The sequence below is a fragment of the Sorex araneus genome, chromosome 3 (genome assembly GCF_027595985.1).
Source record: "Sorex araneus isolate mSorAra2 chromosome 3, mSorAra2.pri, whole genome shotgun sequence".
NCBI classification, from domain to species: domain Eukaryota; kingdom Metazoa; phylum Chordata; class Mammalia; order Eulipotyphla; family Soricidae; genus Sorex; species Sorex araneus.
In genome coordinates this window covers 213,431,192-213,451,770 of record NC_073304.1, presented here as the reverse complement: position 1 = coordinate 213,451,770, position 20,579 = coordinate 213,431,192, and the positions used below count along the sequence as shown (strand labels likewise).

The 20,579-nt window shown below is 52.4% G+C and overlaps 1 protein-coding gene across 1 annotated transcript in view; it reads left to right on the top strand.

Annotated features, from left to right (window-relative positions):
• Positions 1–1,241: 1,241 nt before the first annotated feature.
• Positions 1,242–20,579, top strand: part of ACSF2 (acyl-CoA synthetase family member 2) — a 41,735-nt gene continuing 22,397 nt past the window's right edge. Inside the window, exon 1 of the mRNA XM_004608668.2 lies at positions 1,242–1,486. Coding sequence (XP_004608725.2) covers positions 1,359–1,486 — 128 coding nt within the window. The 5' untranslated portion in view covers positions 1,242–1,358. The remainder of the gene's footprint in view (positions 1,487–20,579) is intronic.

Here is a 20,579-nt window from a genome sequence, read left to right as displayed (position 1 = left end):
CCAGGAGTAAGTCCTGAGCATCACTGGGTGTGACCCAAAAGCTCTTTCCTCACAAGAAAAAAAAAAAGAAGGGGAGAGAGAGTGGGAATTTAATTGTGTGTGTGTGTGGGTGTGGTGGGGGGTAAGTGTTCACACCCTGCAGTGGTCAGAGATCACTCCAGGCGGGGGCACGAGGGACCCTATGGGATGCTGGGGATGGGGAACCCGATGCAAGCGCCTTACTAGTCCTGCTCGCGCTCTGGCTCCCGAAGGTGGGGTGCGGTGGAAGAGTGGAGTTTACAGAAGAAAACGGATCTAGGCCATCCCGAGATCCAAAGAGCACGAGAAGGACAAAGGTCTGCTCAGGCCAGGCCCCACCCTGGCCGTCGGTCCGTCCTGCCATCCAGCTTACAACATCCGCGCTCAGGTCGGGTGTGTGTGTGAGGGGGGCGGACAGAGCTCCTCCGCCAGGGCCTTTCCCCCACTGCTCTCCCCAACTCCTCTGGGGCAAGGGTCAGGGCTCTGCCCAGAGACCTTGGTGACACCGTTCCCAGACGGGATCTGAGCGAGGCCATGGACACCTCCCATCTCTCCTGCAGCTCAGTTCGGATCGCTGTAGCACCCCACTACTTCACTGGGATCTCAGGGGACCCCAGGAGAGCGATCGGAGCGGGGAGGGGCTGGGGCGCGCGGGCCAGTGCGCCGGGCAGTGCTGGGGGGAGCGATGCGGAGCCTCTTTGCCCGGACGGCCGCCTGCACCAAGGGTGCGACCGGCCTCTTCCACCCCAGCAGCTGCCATTCGGTGGCAGAGTTGGGAGGCTGGCATGCGGGTGAGCGAGGCACCCTGTGGATTCTTTTCCCACCTGCTTCTGCGGGTCCCGGCTGGGAGGGGGGCTCACCCGCTGCACCCTTTGTCCCGGCGGCCCTGCACACCCCCGCCGGCCCTTTGCTCCAGTTGGCACAGTTCTGGGGTGCTGGAAACCAGGGGCGGGGTGGGGTGGGGGCGCGCCCCGCCTGCGACCGGCCGGGCGCGCGGGGGCGCGGCTGCTGGCGGCGCCTCTGAGCGCCCTGGGCACGGAATCACCCCGCTCTCTCCCCAGCCCTTGGTGACCGCCTGCGGGGGGACCCGTGAGCGGCCACGGCCCGGATCTCGGATCCGGAAGGAAACCCGGGCAGTTCTTGGAGGGGGGGAGGGGGCGGTGGCCCCGGGTCGCCCGCCCGCTCGCCCGCCCGCGCCCCGCCCCGCGCCGCCGGCCCGAGGCCTCCGCACCCCATAGGCAGAGGCGACCCTCCCGCCCCACGCCGGCCCCGCGCTCGCCCCGCCTCGGCTCACTTTAAAAGTTTACTCGCGCGGGCGGGGACGCCCGGTGCCCTGAGCCATGGCCCTGTACGCCGGGATGCTGCGACTCGCCAGGCTGTGCAGCGGGGGCCTGCGGGGGCCGGGGGCTCGGGCCGTCCTCTCTCCCGGGGGGCAGGAGGCCAGGCGCCAGGGCGTGCGTCTGCTAAGGTAGGAGGCCCGGGGAGGGAGGGGGCGGGCCCGGTCCCCGAGGGGGCAGCTGGGGGTGGGGGTGCCTATAGAGCCTGGGCGGGGAGGCGGGGGGGGGGCTGACCGCTCCCCCTCCTCCTCGGGAGCTGGGAGGCCCCGGAGGGTGCGCAGAGGCCGGGACCCCCGCATCAGCAGCAGGATGCGAAGTGGATTGGGGCCGGCCCGCGCCGACCAGGGGTGCCGCGCCAGGCCTCCGCGCATTCTTTTCGGGATCCCCGAATGCGGGTCTTTGATAGACGGGCCCGAGGGGGAGGGGCCGGCGCGAAAGTCTGGGCTCCCAGCCCAGGACTCTGCTTCGGAGCTGTACCGGCTTCAGAGAGGAACTTTGGGGAGAAGGAGGGGTGGGTGCTGCTTTCTGCCCCGCACCACTCGGCCCAGCAGCTTCCCGTTGCCTGGCGCGCGCAAACGCACTCTGGCGCGGGGGGGGGGGGTGTGTGGGTGGGTGGGGGGGGTAGGGAGGGGGAACGCTGCCCCCCATGACCTCTGCAGCCACAAAGCAGCGTCAAGTCCAGAATCCACCTCCTCCTCCGAGGATTCCGGGGGAGGTTACCTTTGCTACCCAGCCTGTAAGGCGTTGGTGCCCAGGGGGCTGCCTGGCCCTCCCACCCCCTCCCCCCGACACCCCCACCTGGACCAGGGACTAAGTCTGGAGTCAGGAAAAAGTCTGGGCACCAGATGGGGGTGGGAGAGTGAGCTCTGGACATGGAAAAGGGAGAAGTTCTCGAGGCATGCTTCTTCTCTGAGAGAAGTTTGGTCTTGTAGTTGTTGTTTGTGGCAGATCCCAGAGGTTCTGCACTCAGGGATCACTCCGGGCTGAATTCAGAGGGCCACACGGGGTGCCAGGGATCCAGCCTTGGCACAGTTCTTTGCCTTGCCTGCAAGGCAAGCACCCTACCTGCTGTACTATTGCTCCAGCCCACTATTATTATTATTATTATTATTGTTTTTTTAAACAAGTTGAAGGAGTTGGAGGGAGCAGCAAATTCCTCTTTTGGCCAAGAAGTTCCAGTTCACAGGCTCTTAGGACAGCCAGGCTCCTGAGCTAGGGTGCTTGCAGCTTCCCCATGCTTCTGCTGCGTTTTCTAGGAATCAGCCTCCCTCTCCCACCTTCCCCGCAGGGGGGACCTGCGACCCCACTAGGGCTGGGCAGTAGATGGGATGGTGATGCAGAGGGCACCTTCTTTGCCAGCACTTTCCTCAGAGAGCCCCTCAGCCAGCACCCTAGCCTGCCAGCCCTATCTGGGGAGTCCCCTTTGACTGTGAGAGCACTGAGCAAAGTCGCCCCCCAAAGTGTGCCTGTTTCAGGACAAGTCAGGCCACTGGGTGTTCCTGATCTTGGGCCCTTTTGTGTGTTAACAAGACAGCTCCCTTGCCTGCTGGAGTCCTGCTGCCTCTGGGAGCAGAGAAATCCTGGATCCTGTCCAGTCACCCCCAGATAAGACTCTCCCCGTTCCCTTCCTGGTCCCCTCCAGGTGGTGTTTGCTTGCTGCCCACCTGAGCCTCTTTCTTGCCCCCTGTCACCTGGAAAAATCTTGGAGTCAAACATTTAAGAGACTGACCTTCCTGGGAAGAGATCAGGGATCCAGTCACGGTGGATGCTGTGGCTCTAGATCCTGGACTTCACGTGGAGATAAGTTTAGGGATCCACTTCTCAGGGTTCCAGGAGACCAGGTGTGGAAAGCCTCCCCCCCCCCCCCCCCCCCCGCAACATCTGGTTCTTTCTGATTCCGACGTAGTCTAGCTTATCTGTTCCTTATCTGATCCTGGCTTTGCCTCATAGGGACAAGCTAGAACTGTGACGCCAGATTGCCCTGAATCTCCTCCGACCACACGGCCCTGGGTACTCTCCTCAGTGGTGCAGCTGGGTGCATTTGTCTCCCTCCCGCTGCCCGGCTTGCTGCACTGACCCAGAGCTGCCTCCCAGGGCCCTTGAGAACTTGCTTCGGGACTCCAGCTGGTGTGAAAACAGGAGAGGCTCTCTCTCAGTGACCTTTCTCTAACACCTGCTTCTCTTTCCTGGACAGCGGCCAAGGTGGTGGCCTCTGCCCAAACTCAGCCCAGCCCCTTGTCCTGCTGGACACTCCCCGCTCCATCTGAGCCGTTGCTGTGCGGGCCTCGTCCACAGAGGGAAGGACGATCCCTTGTGTGGCTTCCCACATCCCCCGACCCACCAACCCTTTGGCCCTGTCTGCACAACCTTCCCCAGGGAAGGCAGGTGGGCTGGTGCGGGCCTCCCGAAAGCCCTGGAGGGAGGGATCCTCGGCTGATTTCTGGAACTTCGAGTGCAGCTCCTGGGGGAGCTGGCGAAGGTGGAGAGGACAGGGTCAGCGGGAGGCCCAGGGCTTCATTCCTCTGACACTGCAAAACACGGGGAGTGGGGAGAGAGTAAGCAGAGCTAAAGCTTTTCAGAGCTGGGTTTGGTGCTTGGAGAGGATGGACACAGTGATTTGAAATTGATGGTCAGGGCGGAGGGGTGAGTGGGCATTATGGATCTCCCTCCAGGTCTGTGGTCAGTGGCACCAGGATCAGAAGCTGGAAATGCTCCCCTCGGTGCAGGGTGGCGTATATTCAGCTTGGAGTGTATAACCAGATTGTTATTCCCCAAATGGGCTCCTGCCATCATCCTGAAAAGTTCAACAATTTGCTAATAGTATCTTCCAGTGAGAGTTTCCCCCCCACACACACCTTGGGCACATACAGAACAGAACATAAACTGCACACTTGGACTTTGTAATCATCTCATGAGTTATTAGCCTTTCCTCTAGTTACGCAACCTCTACCTAGGTGTGGAGCGTTTGTATGGAGTAGAAAGATGAATGAACTTATTTTCTTGCAAAGAGCTCCTTGCTTAGAAGGCATCTATTGGGGTAGATCTTAGATCTGAAAAAGGAAAAATCAAGGCTTAAAGGGTGTTTTGTCAGTAAAAATACCAGAACGAATCAGTAAGAATCAGAATGAGTGTCAGGAAGAATCAAGCCAGGGGAGAATCTGATTAGTAGGAAGGAGGGGGACCAGAGAAAACTGTCTAAGGAAGTGGGTTTGAACCCGTGTCTCTAACAGCATGGTTGTTTGAAGTCGGAAGTCTTCACTCTTGGAATGAAGTGGTGTTTGTGCCCTAACTCTATGGACACTGGCTGTGAAGCCTCTTGACCGCGCCCCCCCCCCACTTCCTTTTTCTTTTTTGGCAACATCTGGTGGTGCTCAGGGGCTATTTCGGACTCTGTGTTCAGGAGTGATTCTTGGCCATGCTGAGGGGAAGAGGACCATATACAGCGACAGGGATAGAACTAGGATCGGCTGCTTTGCAAGGCAAGCGTCTTAACCCTTATTCTATCTGTCTGGCCCTCCTGCGTCTTTATTTGCTGTTGTCTGGGGTCACATCTGGCTGCGCTCAGAGGCTGCTCTCAGCTCTGTGCTTAAAGGGGGATGTACCTGGCTAGGCTGGGGGACCACGGGGTTTATGGGGCGGGGGACTCAAACCCAGGGCTCCTCCACACACAGCTCATGTCCCAGTCCTTTGAGCCCTCTGCACCCCTACCCCACTATGATTTATTCTCTTATCCACAGTGCCAGAGAGATTTGGTGGGGGGAGGGGGCTGATACACAATGATCGCTTTCTAGCTGGTTTCTTTGGGATGAAGGTTGAATTTGATTTTTCTCATGAGCATGAATAAACAGGGTGGTTATGAGGATTAAATGAGGTCACCCCAGAAAATGCTCAGTCTATAGCCCGAGACAAAGGAAGTCTTCAGTCCCCTGCAGTGCCCAGCTCCTGTCCAAATAGTGCTCGGTTAACAATGGCTTTGCACATTCCTGCAAGTGACCCTTAGAGCCACAGTTTACTGGAGAAAGAAGACAAATGGGGGTGGGCGACTGCCCACACCAGACCCGGGCTGCTCAGGGTACTGACAGACTCATGTTGACGCCAAGTACTTGGCTCCAAGAGCTGATGTATCCATTTATTTGGGGGGAGTATAGGTTGATCCAACCCAATTGCTGTCTGTAGCTTCCTGTCTTGATGGGGCCTTGTGTGGGGACTGACAGGGGGACATGGGGTGGCCACTCTGTTGGGTGCCTCTCCTTTCAGATACAAACAAGTTGGTGGGAGCTTAGAATCAGTCCAGCGAATCTTGCTGGAGTCATTTTGTCTTTCTACGTGAGAGTGGAAAACTTGGGATGCCAAGGAAATCCACTTTGGACGACAGGGGAGCGGGTCCCATCCAACCATTTCTTACTCTGTGTGTTTTCAGGCAAGGAGCACCCTCATCATCTTGGTTCCTTTGTCATACCAGCTGCTTGGACATCTTTCATCTGCATGTCTATACACGTACTGTGTCCTGGGGAGTCTGGGCTTTTCCACCTGGTCCCTGAATCTAGGAGGGTGGTGTCTGAAGTGTAAATTCTTCATGCTAAATTATCTTTTTTTCTGAATGGCCTCACACAGGCAGTGCTGAGTACCAGGAATCAAATCAGAGACTCCCAAAATCTCCATTGTTTTGAGCTCTCTCCTCCACCCCCTAAATGCAGTTTTATCTTGACCCCCCCCTGAAAAGCCTCTTAACTCTGTGCTTTTCTTTCGTTTCTTGAGGTTTTGTCCAAAGACAGCTAAGAGCTGTGCCTTAGTGACCCCGTCTGGCTGTTGTGTTGAATCAGCATCCCTGCAACCACCTGACGCCTGTGTACTTTCCCTTGTGGGGTGAGGGTGTGGTAGGGAGCCAGGGGGTCTGTATACGTGTCCCAAGGAGACCCCTGCAGTGTGGGTATCTCCCGCCCTAGAGTGCACTGAATCTCAGAAAGCTTCCTCTGCAGAGGCACAAAGCCCCCCAGGGAAGTGGAAGCACGCACGCCCCGGTCTGCAGGATGTGGTTCCAGATCCTTCTCTCAGCTCCTACCACATCTGGGGTCACATCTGGCTGTGCTCAGGGGCTACTCTCCACTCTGTGCTTGATGGCTGTGCTGGGGGACCACAGGATCTATGTGGTCGCGGACTCAAACCCGGGACTCCAACACACACAGCTCATGTTCCAGCCCTTTGAGCCATCTGCACCCCCACCCCTCTATGATTTATTCTCTTACCCACAGTGCAGAGACACGGGGGGGTCATGAGCACTGCTGGGTCATAGTCTATGACCTTTGTGGGGTGGAGCCTCCTTTGGGGGGGTCAGGCTGGGGAGTAGAAGGATCACAGGACTTTCTGGTATGTGATTGCGTACAATAAAACACACCTGTCTTAAGTGTATCCCTTGATGGGTGTGAGCTGATCTATTATACATCTATTATACAGCTCCCCGAGATACGGAACTTGTTCATCACTCTGTTTTAGGGCCGCACCGGGCAGTGTTCAGGTGCTATTCCAGGAGTGGCTCCTGGGGGTGCTCTGGGGACCAAACCAGCTTCGCCGTGTCAACAATCCATTCCCTGACCTTGCGAGCAATCATCCTTTCTTGTGGATTCGACTGCTGGTGCCCAAAGGAACCCCTCTTTTGACATGGACCAAAGCTGGCGTGGGGATCAAACCCAGGGCTCCAGCATGCAAAGCGTGTGCCCCAACCCTTCCAGCCATCTCCTCGTCTCTTGTGCATCACTCTTAAAACAGGTGTTCAGCTTGTTAGCCAGAAAGTCCTTCCAGTAAGTTGCCGGAATGTTCCCACAGAGGAGGAAAAAGGAGAGAGCCCCACTCTGTTTTGTGGTCCCCTTGCATAACGGGGAGGCGTTCCTTTGGCCACCAGCAGTCAAATCCACGGGAAAGGACGAGTGCTGGCAAGGTCAAGGAATGGATACTGTTCGGAAGGGAATGTTCCACCTTGTTGACATGGAGAAGCTGGGAGGATCTGCAGTGTTACGTTACCCCGCCGTGCAGTTGGCCCCGTTATAAAGGAACAAGTGGAAGAGAAGATTCTTGCTTGCTTAGAGAATTCATGTGCAGACAGAACATATTAATCACACCAAGAGCTCACATAACTTCCAGGAATGTGTGAAGGGAAATGAACAAGAAGAAAAAGAAACCAATGAAAAAGATATTTGGGAGGCAGGAGCGATAGCACAGTGGGTAGGGTGTTTGCCTTGCACGCAACCGACCCAGGTTCAATCCCCAGCATTCCATATGGTCCCCCAAGCACCGCCAGGAGTAATTCCTGAGTGCAGAGCCAGGAATAACCCCTGAGTATCGCTGGGTGTGATCCAAAACGGAAAAAAAAGAAAAAGATATTTGGGTTCACTGCAAGCACTGGCTTGCTCCCCCAGAGACTGAGGGGCTGAACCCCAGGCTGTGGTGTTTGTGGTACACACATACGTGTGTGTGGGGGGGTGGTGGGTTTAGGGCTGAGCGTAGCCCATCAGTTCATCCCTGGTACCACAAAACCAAAAGGGAACACCTCACTGTTGGCCCCATCATAAAGGAACATGCTGACTCCCCACTTCTCTGTCCCTCCTACCCTCCCCTCCCCATCCTGGTTACCAAAAATCTAAAAAATAAAGCTATTCACTAGAAATATATCAGTCACACATATAGTTTTGTTTGTTTCCTAATACCTTGAAAGTAACAAGAAAAAGGCAACACTAATTAGATTTTTGGGGGTGCCACACCTGGCAGGGCTCAAGGATTCCTTTTGATTCTGTACTCAGAATAGCTCCTGGTGGGGCTTAGGCCACCAGATGGGTGCCAAGGATCAAACCCGGGTTGGTCGCAAGACGAGCACCTTTCCTGCTGTACTATCTCTCTGGCCCCTGATGAGGTTTTTCATTCATTTGCTTTTATCTGTTTTGTGGGTTGGGGGGCCATATCCGGCTGTGTTCAAGGAACCATGCAGTGCCAGAGATGGAATCTGGGCCTCAGTCCATGAAGCTATCTCTCCATATCTAGTTTTGTTTGCTTTTGTGTTTGATTTTGGGCTACACTTAGTGGTGCTATGGTGCTACTCCTGGTTGTGTGCTCAGGGATCAACCTGGTGCGGTGCTCAAGGGACCATGAATCAAGCCAGGCTGACTGCATGCAAGCGCCTTACCCACTCTACTATCTCTTTGGTCCCTTGACCCCTAATTTTAATTTTAATTTTTTAATTTTTATATTTTGCTTTTTGGGTCACATCCGGTGATGCTCAGGGGTTACTCCTGGCTCTATACTCAGGAATTACTCCTGGCAGTGCTTGGGGGACCATATGGGATGCTGGGAATCGAACCCAGGTCGGCCACATGCAAGGCAAACGCCCTACCCACTGTGCTATGGCTCCAGTCCCCCCTAATTTTAATTTTTATTGATGTTAAGATAACCTGGCTGCAATAGTGTCAACATTTATGGCTTTGATATACAAAGTTACTACACCTTCACCGCCACGGAAGTGCTCCAGACCCTCCACCACTGTCTTCCTGACACTTGGAATCTGCTTCTGCCTCTTCCCCGCTGCTTGGTAGCCTCCGTTTTGTAATCCAAGGTCAAGGGCTTATCTGTTGTTCAATACTATCTTTCCTTGTTCTGTTTCTGTGGGCCAGAAAGGAATGAAATCATCTGGTATTTGTCCTTCTCCATTATTTGTACTTATTGACGACATTCATTTTTATGTTCGTTTTTAATTGTTTCAGTTGTGCTTTGTTCCGGGCCTGGTGCTAGAGGGCCACTCTGGTGGTGTTAGGGGATTCTGGGGTGCCAGGAATAGAACCCAGGGCTCCTGCATGCAGAGCAGGCACTCTAGCCCTTTGAACCATCTCTCTGGCACCGGGGGGCTGGAGCGATAGCACAACGGGGTGGGCGTTTGCCTTGCATGTGGCTGACCCGGGTTCTATTCCCAGCATCCCATATGGTCCCCTGAGCACTACCAGGGGTAATTCCTGAGTGCAGAGCCAGGAGTAACCCCTGTGCATCGCCAGGTGTGACCCAAAAAGCCAAAAAAAAAAAAAAACCCAAAGAAACATCTCTCTGGCACCAGCCTGCTGCCTCTCGAAATAAGCATTGAGTGAGAGCTGGGGTGGAAGCCTGATGTTTAGCTTAGTAAAGTCAAATATCATTTTGGCATGCACTGAAGAGATTATCTGATATTTCCTCCCCCATAATGTTTTCCCACACTGGTATGTAATATACAAAACACCTCCACTTGAACCAATTGCATTTCAAAGGGAGCTAGGTGAGAGTAGAGGCTGCTGTTCAAAACAGCATCCGGGCAAGTCACTCCAGGGATGGCAGCACATGCTTTGCATGCAGGAATTTCAGCTTCCGTTTCTGGCACCTCCTGGTCTCCCCCAGCCACCGTATCTCTGACAGTGACCTTCAAATCCCAAGCTGGCAGTCGCCCCCGAGCAACTCTGGATGTGAGTCAGAAATTCAGCATTTGGAGGGGCTGGGGTTAGCTCAGAGGCAGAGAGCCTGCTTCTTTGAAGGCTCTCTACCCCACATGCCAAGCATGTGATCCAGCGGAAGTGCGTGTTTCCTAGCAAGCACTGAGGCCAGGTGTGCCAGGCCCCCTTTCGCACAACAACAAAGGGAATCTTGAAACGATTCAAGAAGGGGCCGCAGGCCGTCTTGCTGGTGGAGTCTATGGTCAGATGGGCTGTGCAAATAGAAGGTTATTACTTCAGAAGCAGCCAGGAATACAGAGAGACTATGGAGTAAGAGGAAAGCCCGTTTTAGACACACACCCTCCCTCCGGGAGGGGGAAAACAGGAAGGTCTTATGCTGATGACTTGCTGTTGTTGGCTGGGGCTGGTTTAAAATTTTGATGATGTTCAGTGTATGACATTTTTCCTTTTGTACATTATGGTTGTATGGCATCAAGGCTAAACACGTTTTTGCTTTGCCTTAAATCCTAAATTTGTTCTCCTATATTAAAAAAAGTTTATTGGTTTTGTGTTCCACATGTAAGTCTGGGATCTGTTTTGAATGATTGTTTTCCATGAGCCCTTGATAAAAGAAAAGTTTCAACTGAGGACTTTGGCGGTGTGTGGGGGGGGGTATCTGCTGTGCTGTGTCTGGTCTGCATGCACTCCAGCCCCTTGAGCTCGCTCCTCCCTCTAGGCCAACCTTCCTTCCTTCCTTCCTTCCTTCCTTCCTTCCTTCCTTCCTTCCTTCCTTCCTTCCTTCCTTCCTTCCTTCCTTCCTTCCTTCCTTCCTTCCTTCCTTCCTTCCTTCCTTCCTTCCTTCCTTCGTGTTTTCAGTCACGAGTTTTGTGCTCAGGGATCACTCCTGGTGGGGCTCAGAGGACCTTACGGGATGCTGGGGATCAAACCCGGGCTAGTCACGTGCAAGGCAAGTGCCTTAACCTCTGTGTTATCTCTCTGGCCTCATCTTTTTTCTTCTTTTTCCTAACGTCAGTGTGTGGGTGTTGGGGCTCCCAGCACATCACGAGTGCAGAGTGGGCACATGGTTGCTGAGCTGCATCCCCCACCCATCAAGTCAGTCTGGTTCTTCCAGTGGCTACCTTGTGTTTATGTGGACATCAGCAGCGGGCTAGAGAGTCAGCCCAGCGGTGAAGGTGTTTGCCTTTCACACAGCCAGCGTGGCTTCCGTCTCTGGCACAGCATATGGTCCTCCGAGCACCAGCAGAGGTGATTCCTAAGCACTGCTGGGTGTGGCCCATCTCCCCCACTCTCCAGACCCCCCAAAGATATCGCCCCTTCTTTATAGGTCCATTTACAAGTTATAACTGGATTTCAGAATACATAGCGATTACAGGTTATATGCAGGAATCCAAGGGCCCTCCTTGACCCAGCATCAACCACCTTTAATTCCAGAGTGAGAACTGCTTCCAGGTCACCCACTCACCTCATGTCCCGCACAAATGGAAGCAGGAGGAGGTCACTCCAGGGTGTGTGGGTCAGTGAGTGGGCCGGGGGCTGGAAGAACAGTGTGTTGGATAATAAACATTGGAGGGATTTGCTTGGGGGAGGGGGGAGGCGGGCCTGCCTCTCATCTGTCATTAGCTAAGAGGATCGCACTGGAACCGTGTCTTATCCTAGAGCACGTCATCATCATCATCATCATCATCATCATCATCATCATTAATTTTTGTTGTTTTGGGGGGTCACACCCGGTGATGCTCAGGGGTTACTCCTGGCTCTGCTCAGGGGACCTTATGGGATGCCGGGAATCAAACCCTGATCAGCCGTGTGCAAGCAAGCATCCTACCCACTGTACTATCTCTCTGGCCCCTAGAGCCCTTTACTACCTGCCACTTGCCTGGGAGTTGAGCAAGAGGACACTTTCTCTTGGCCACTGCAGAAATGCAAGTCTTGGCCTCAGTTCTTTACAGAACAGGTTCTGTGAGTCTCAGTTTGCTCAGGCCAGGAAATTGCTCCATCATCTGCACACTTCACCCTTCTCAGGTGGTCATTCAGCCTCTTGTGTTTTTCTTCTAAAAATGTTCATTTTGGGACTGGGGATGTGCCTCAGTGATTGAGCATATACCTTGTATGTGTGAGGCCCTGGGTTTGACCTCTGGCACAGGAGAAACTTATTTATTTATTTATTTTTGCTTTTTTGGGTCACACCAGGCAATGCTCAGGGGTTACTCCTGGCTCGTGCACTCAGGAATTACTCCTGGCAGTGCTCAGGGGGCTATATGGGATACTGGGAATCGAACCTGGGACGGCCGTGTGCAAGGCAAATGCCCTGCCTGCTGTACGATTGCTCCAGCCCCGTAGGATAAAAATTTATGTGCAAAAATAGTTTAAAACACCATCACATGATAAAATAGCAAACACCTATCACAGAATATTAGAAATGAAGGAAAGAAGACATCTGGGACCCGGCGGAAGTGCCATCTCTAAGGTTTGCGCAGCCTTCCTTCCTTGCCAGAGAGCTGCCGTCAACGTATCATGCCGAGGCAGAGAGCGCCTTGACGTTAAAATGTCTCGGAACATATAAACTGCACTTTGCGTCATTTGCAAAGCACTTCGAATCCTGTTATGCAAGTAATTAGTGCTCTTCGTTCACATTTGTGTGCCCTTGTGTGGCACACAGGGCCCCTCTGCACTCCACTGTGTATGTTTGAGTCCGTGGACGAAGACTCCTGCAGGGCGCTGTGATCCCTCCCGCCTGCCGCAGAGACGGCTCTCATGGCCGTGTCTCTGGCTTGTGCCATTGCCACGTTGAAGAGTTGGCTTTTGTGGGGGCGGAGAGATAGTACAGCAGGCAGGGCAGTTGCCTTGCATGCAGCCGATCCCGGTTTGATACCTGGTGTGCTAGATAGTCCCGGGAGCACCTCCAAGAGTGATCCCTGAGCACAGAACCAGGAGTGAGCCCTGAACACCACCAGATGTGGCTCCAAAACCAAAGAAAAAGTCGACATTTTCACCTGGGAGCACACATGACACAGTGGCTTAAAACATTTGTCTGGCGAGCGTGGGGTCTTGAGTTCAAATCCTTGGTACCCACGTGTGCCAATCCGAGGGTTCCCAACTGTGCCCAGTCTTTGAGCCAGCTTCCCAGCTACTCTGTTCATAGCTTTGACTCATTTTATTGAGCCAGGTATAGGCCATTTGTCCTCATGCATTGTGGGTTTTTCTGAAATACAGTCAAAATTGATTTTTTTTTAACCTATGAAACAAAATTTACAAGCGTAGGCAGTTGCTTGTCTTGTGTCCTTGTTGATGATTGGTAGCTTTCCCTTTTGGAGTTGGGGCATTGCGGGGGTGCAATGTCTGATGATGCTCAGACACTGCTCCTAACTTGTTGCCTTCGGAGCTGCTCCCAGCGGTGCTGGGGACCAGGCCTGGGGCTTCCGCATGAGAGCACATGCCCCAGCCCTTCGAGCCATCTCCCCGCCCCATGACGTTGTTCTGAGGGCCTAGGATCAGCCTGGCATCAAATGCCTGTCGGGGAGGGCCAACCCCATGATTGCAATAAAAGTAGCATCTGCTTTCAGTTTTGCTTCTGTCTTTTTGGTCGTTGTTTTGGGGCCATACTGGTTGTGCTCAGGGATTACTCCTGGCTCTGTGCTCAGCGATGACACCTGGAGGTGCTTTGGGGGACCGTATGTGGTGTTGGGGATCGGCACTGGGCTGGCCACATGTAAGACAAGCGCCTAAATGCCTGCTCTCTCCCTCCAGCTCTTAGTTTTGATTCTGAGGATTGCCTTGCAGCGGGGGTGGGGGGTGGTAGTGGCTGGGACGGCTCCTTGCCCAGGGAAGCTGTGGTCATCGGCAGGCAGGGGACATCCCTGAAGTTCCAAGGACAGCTTGCAGGTAATCACCCTTCTCCCAGGTGACTTCTGGGAGGAGGAAGAAGAACCTTGCCCGGGACCTGAGTGGATTCCAGTCTACGGGCGGGGGCAGGGTCCGCCTGCAGGCCTTTGGCCTGGGTCCCGAGAGCCTCCACTCCTGGCAATAAGTGCCAGGAGGTAAAACAAACAGGTTTCCCCCTCTGTCAGCTCTGTTTGCTCTGGCTTCACACTCTTCCCTGTCATGTGCTCCCTCCAGATCTGGGCTGGTGGGTCGGGCTGGGCTGGCAGGACCCCCCACAGGGCACGTGGCATTCTAGGATGGTGTTGCAGGGCTGGGGGGTGGCGGGGGGGAGCTGGTGCAGCACAAGGGCCAAGGCTAAGGTGTGGTGCCCAGAGGGAAGAGCTGGAGCCATAAGAACAGGGCGGTGACAACAGAGGCAGCCAGTGGGATAAATAGATAAACACAAGGACATCACTGCAAAGGGCCAGCGGGCACTTGAGGAGTGAGAGAGAGAGCAGGGGGGATGTCTCCATCCCGGGGGGGGCGCATTCAGGCCCCCCATCCAGGAGGGGTTTTTCTGGGCAGGTGTGACTCTCAGACGGCCCCATTAACTCTCAGGCTTGCTGTGTCAGCCTCCAGGGGGGCCAGGCCGGGCTGTAGCCTGAAGAGCAGGGCATCCATAAGGGGTTCAGGGCTCTTCCCACCCCAAGCTGAGACCTTAAGAGAAAGGGTTTGGAAAGACAGTCCAGGAGGTAGGGCCCTTGGCTTGCACGCGGCCAACCTGAGTTCAATCCCCAGCATCCTGTGTGTGCTCTGTCAGGAATCATTTCTGAGTGCAGAGCCAGGAGTAACCCCTGAGCATTGCTGGGTGCAGCTCAAAAACACTAAAAGAGGTATACCTCCCACCCCCTCCTCCACCCCCCACCCCCGCCTATGTAGCTGATAAATTTCACTTCACTTTCTCTTTACCTTGATTACATTCCATATTTCAACACAAAATTCACTATTGTTGTTGGAGTTTCCCCCCGAAAAACAGCCCTGCTGACAAGGAATCATTTGATAATTAGTTTTCTGTTGCTGAGAATGAAGAGATATGAAGTTGCATAGCTGCAATAGCGGCCGCACGGGACCACATCATATTCAATTGACGGTTTTGCCTGACCGATGTTGCTGTTATCCCAAAATTCCAAATGGGATTGGACCATCATCTCCTTCGTGCAAAATTCTACTTCACAGAGCGTGGAGAAAGGACTGCAAAGTTTAAATTTAAGAAGAGAACTCCCAGAATGACCACCAACTGGGAGTTGTTTGGCACTATTGCGGCAACATGGGAAAATGCCATCGTTGACAACATCGACGAAGAATACAATCAGCTGGTTCAACACCTCCATGACTGCACAAGGAATGCCGAGAGTGGGAAAGCCACAAACAGATGCCTATCTTTGGAAACTCTCGAGCTCATTCGCCAACGTGGTTTGGCACGAGCCGCAGGCAATTACAAGCTAACGTCCGAGCTCGAAAAGCTGTGCAGAAGCAATAAAGGAAGACCTCAAAGAGAGAAGGCAGCAGTGTTGGCTGATGTGGCAGAAACCAGGAAAAGTATTCATAACGCTTGCCTGTCCTTCACCAATTACAAGACCCGGGTGAATGCCCTCTGACGTCCTAATGGATCTATCACATCTTCCAGAAGGGCAATGGAGAGGATTATTCACGACTCCTGCTCAGATATCTTCGATAGCCATGTCCACCTGCCCACATAACAAATTCTGCAGGATGGATATGTCGTTCCCAACGTTCTCCCTTCCGAAATCCGACACGCCATTTTATTGGTAAAGACGCGTACAGCACCCAGTCCAGACAAGATCAGACCCGAACACCTGAAGAATCTGCTGCCAGTACTCGTCAACACACTGGTTCAGCTCTTCACATGCTACCTCTCCGAATGCAAGGTTCCATCCCAATGAAAAACCAACAGGACCATTCTGTTGTTCAAGAAAGGAAACATCCACAACATCGGCAACTATCGCCCAATCTGCCTGTTGTCTGTCATCTACAAATTGTTTACTTGAGTCATCCTGAATAGAATAGGCAGAACACTAGGTGAAGGACAACCATGCGAGCAAGCCGGGTTCGAAAAGGACTCAGTACAATTGACCATATCCACATGGTGACCAAGCTCATTGAAATTTTGCAAAAGTTCAAGATGCCACTCTGTCTAACGTTCATCGACTTAAAGAAAGCCTTTGATTCTGTTGAGACCGAAGTGGTCATTGAAGCCTTAGCCAAACAGGGCATTCAAACTCAACACATCAGGATCCTCTGCGAGCTGTATTACGGGTTCACCACTAGGATCTCACCATTCTACAAGGAAGTGACCATCGACGTAAAGAGAGGGGTTCAGCAGAGTGATACCATTTCACCGAAACTCTTCAGTGCCACCCTTGAGAACGTCATGTGACGACTGGAATGGGAAAGAATTGGAGTGAAGATAGATGGTCGTTGTTGAAATATTGAATGTAATCAAAGTAAAGTGAAAGTAAAGTGAAATTTACCAGTTACACAGGCGGGGTGGGGGGCTGGGGAGGTGGGGTTGTGGGGAGGAGGTATACTGTGATTCTTGGTGGTGTTATATGTGCACTGGTGAAGGGATGGGTGTTCGAGCATTGTATAACTGAGACTTAAACCTGAAAGCTTTGTAACTTTCCACATGGTGATTCAATAAAAGAATTAAAAAAATTATTCAAGAAAAAAATTAAAAAGAAAAGATAGATGGTTGGCAGCTACATTACTTAGGCTTCACTGATGACATCATTCTCATAACGCCAAACATTAGCCAAGCAGCACAAATGCTGGCCGACTTCGACCAGAGTGTGGAAAGGTCGGACTGCAGCTGAATCTCACCAAGACAATGTTCATGAAAATCGAACTAGTCCCTGTCGCTCCATTTGCTCTCAATGGAACAAACATCTCCGAATGCAGCATGGCTGCCCTGTGTGTGCCTGGGTTGAGAAATCAACATGAGGAATGACTTGGTGCCAGAACTGCACAGAAGGAAGAGAGCAGCGTGGAACGCCTTCAAGAGCGTCGAAGAAGTTGTTAAGAGGACAAAGAACCTCTGGCTCCAGGGACATCTTTTCGAGTCCACCATTCTTCCTGCACTAATATATGCCTCAGAGACCTGGGCCCTACGAGAACAGGATGAGAACGCTATTAGGGTATTCCAAAGAGAAATCAAAAGAGCTATGTTCGGAGTATCACGTTTCACTCAAGTGAGAGAAGGAATCCGGAGTTCTGACCTCCATCGATGATCAAGAATCAGGGACTCTGTCTCATTTGCCAAGGCATCAAAAATCAGATGGGCAGTACACGTAATGTGATTTAGAGACGACTGCTGGACTAGAGCTGTTACTGACTGGTTTCCACAGGATGTCAAAAGATCGCGTGGCCGCTCACCTACGAGATAATCAGACTTTTTCGTCAAGACCCTGAACGAATAGTTTGAGGCTCTTTGTGTTCCTGGAGCGAGCAGATACCATTAGGCTACACTAGCACATGACAGGGACAAATAAAGACGTTACTGGCACTCACTTGATCAAATCGAAGATCAACGGGATGACAAGTGATACAAGTGATCAGTTTATAAAAAGATTATTTGGAGTCTGGAGCGATAGTACGATGGATAGGATGATTATCTTGCACTCAGTCAACATGGGTTTGATCCCTGATACCCCATATGATGCCCCAAGCACAGTCAGGAGTGATTCCTGAGTGCAGAATCAGAATAAACCCTGAGCACTGCTGGGTGTGGCCCCACAATAAAAGATGATTTGGGCATTAATAGCTTTGGGGGTGTGGTATCATAGTAGCCCAGATGAACCAATGATAAGACTGAGCTAAAAAGTTTGAGGCATTAGCTGATGAAGGGTCGGGGAGGGGCTCCCTCCCTGCCCAGCCCCTAACTCTTTCTGCAAACATGCACACACTTTCCTGCAACCTTTGGAGATCAGCTCGACATCATGCTGTCTCCATTGGGTGTCTTTGCTGACTTCCTGGGGGACAGGGACACTATGTCTGACTTGCTTCAGTTGATGACCCATGAATCTTCCAAGGGGCCTTTTATCTCCCTAGGGCTCTTTGTGGCATATTTGATAATTACTGTGTTCTGTGCATCATTCTTTTTTTAAAATTTTTTTGTGGGAATACCGCTACTTATTCAGCCACTGATTAAGCTGATTGAAGCAGGCATGAACCCCACATTACTTTTTAAAAATTTGGGGGCTGGAGTGATAGCACAGCAGGTAGGGCGTTTGCCTTGCACTCGGCCAACCCGGGTTTGATTCTCAGCATCCCATATGGTCCCCTGAGCACCACTAGGAGTAATTATTGAGTGCAGAGCCAGGATTAACCCCTGTGCATTGTCAGGTGTGACCCAAAAAGCAAAAAAAATTTAAGTTTTAAATTGTTCATAAAGTTGTTTACAATAATTGTTTACATTCAATATTTCAACACCAATCCCACCACCATTATGCATTCCCACCACCACTACTTTGAATCTTACCACCACCATCCCAGCCTGCTCCTTAGGCAGATGCTAAGTGATTTATTTTGTATTACTCGCCATGAATAGTACGATGTGGTACTATTTTGAGACCACATGACGAACATCATGTGGTCTCAAAAGTGGCCGCATGCTCCTGGAATTCTAAAATTTTTAAATATTTGAGGTCTGAAGGCATACAAAATTTATTTTGTATTACCCACCATGAATAGTACGATGTGGTACTATTTTGAGACCACATAATGAATATCATGTGGTCTCAAAAGTGGCCGCATCCTCCTGGAATTCTAAAATTTTTAAATATTTGAAGTCTGGAGGCATCTCTGTGGTGTGCTGCTTTCTTCTGAGATTCATTTGTGAGTCTCTGAATCATGGCTGTTAAGGCGCTTAAATGGCACCTAGAGGCAGTTCTTGGGCATGACTGCCAGGAAACTGGAAGAGTGGGGAGATGGGGGGAGGTTGCCCATACCGACTCTGTGCAACCTGGAGTTTTCAGTCGCTGGTCCTGAATACCTGAGTTTTTTAGCAGATTCATTCTCATGCGTGGGGGGCTGGGGATGAGCCTGTGACTGTCAGCCGTGAGCATGGCACCGCTTGGGTTCTGGAGGTTTGCAGCTGCCGGGGTTCATTTGGGACAGGTGCAGGGACACACGGGTCCCCCTCCGAGATGCCCTGGTGAAATCAGCCTGGCGTGGGGTGGGGCGACATCTCTGCGGCACGCTGCTCTCCTCCGAGATTCATGTGTGAGTCTCTAATCACGACCGCTAATGCGCTTAAATGATTTTCATCTCTTTTGAGATTTATTTATGGGTCTCTGAAGCAAGGCGGATAAGTGAGCTTGTATAGCTGAGCCAGAGGTGGTTTGTGAGCCTGACTCCCACATACTTAACTTTTGGCCGTTTAATTTTTCAGGAAACTTGGTCTCAAGTTGTTGGGGTCCGGCCAGAGGCACAGCGGCAATGTTGGGTATCAGGAAACCCGAAGGCCCCATCAGGCTGCTGATGCACTCGCCAGGCTGACCTGCTGGGCAGCACCATACCCGCTCTGTGCGCCATTCTTTCTTGGCCTGTTTTTTTTTTCTTCTTTTTTTTTTTTTTTGTTTTGGGGCCACACCCAGTGGTGCTCAGGGCTTACTCCTGGCTCTGCACTCAGGGGTCATTTCTGGCACGGCTCAGGAGACCATGTGAGGTACCTGGAATCGAACACAGGTCATCCACATGCAAGGCAAGTGCCTAATCTGCTGTACTAACTATCTGGGCCTAGCCTGTTTTTCTTATTTATTTTAGTGGTTTGGGGGCCACAGTCGGCAGTGCACTGGGGTTACTCCCTGTGGACTTGGGGGCCCAGGCAGTGTCACAGGTGTCAAACTCTGATTTCCTGCATGCAGAGCAAGTGCTCAGCCTGTTGTGCTCTCTCTCTAGCCTCGGTCTTACTTTATGTTGGTGGGAAGCACATCCGGAGTGCTTAGAGCTCACTTGTGGCTCTGTGCTCAGGACGGGCCTCTGGGAGCACTTGGGGTGACCATATGAGGTGCCCAGGATTTGAGCCAGGGTCACGGCAGCCACATGCAAGACAAACGCTTTACCTCCTAAACTCTCTCTTTGGTCCCCCTGCTTTACTTAGTTTTAAATTAATTTTGCTTTCTTTTTCTTCTTGGGTCACACCCAGCAATGTTCAGGGGTTACTTCTGAACCCAGAAATTACTCCTGGCAGTGCTTGGGATACCACATGGGATGCCAGGGATTTAACTTGGGTCAGCCGTGTGCAAGGCAAATGCCCTACCTGCTGTACTATCACTCCAGCCTATTTTGCTTTGTTTTCTTGTGGGTCTTCCCAGAAGCACTCAGGGGGCCGAGGGACCACTTATGGTGGTACTTGGTGAACTGGACTAAAGATACAATGCTGTAGCAGTGAGGCAGCACTCCAGGGCCACAGCAGCCCAGGGGTCAAAAGGGCCTCACCCAGTGGGGTGGGCTGTGGGGCATGCTGTACTTGGGATCAAACTTCTGTCCCTACATATGAAAGGCATGCACCCCTGATCCCAGAGCTATGGCCCCGACCCTTATTTCTCTCTCTCTCTCTCTTTTTTTGCTTTTTGGGGTCACACCTGGTGATGCACAGAGGTTACTCCTGGCTCTGCACTCAGGAATTACTCCTGGCGGTGCTCAGGGGACCATATTTGATGCTGGGAATTGAACCTGGGTCAGTTGCGTGCAAGGCAAAGGCCCTACCCACCGTGCTATCGCTCCAGCCCCTTCTCTCTCTCTTTTTTAAAAAATTACGATTATTTCCCCCTTTCCCTTGTTGTTGTTGCAATGACAGGGTTCACAGACACTCTTAGTTGCA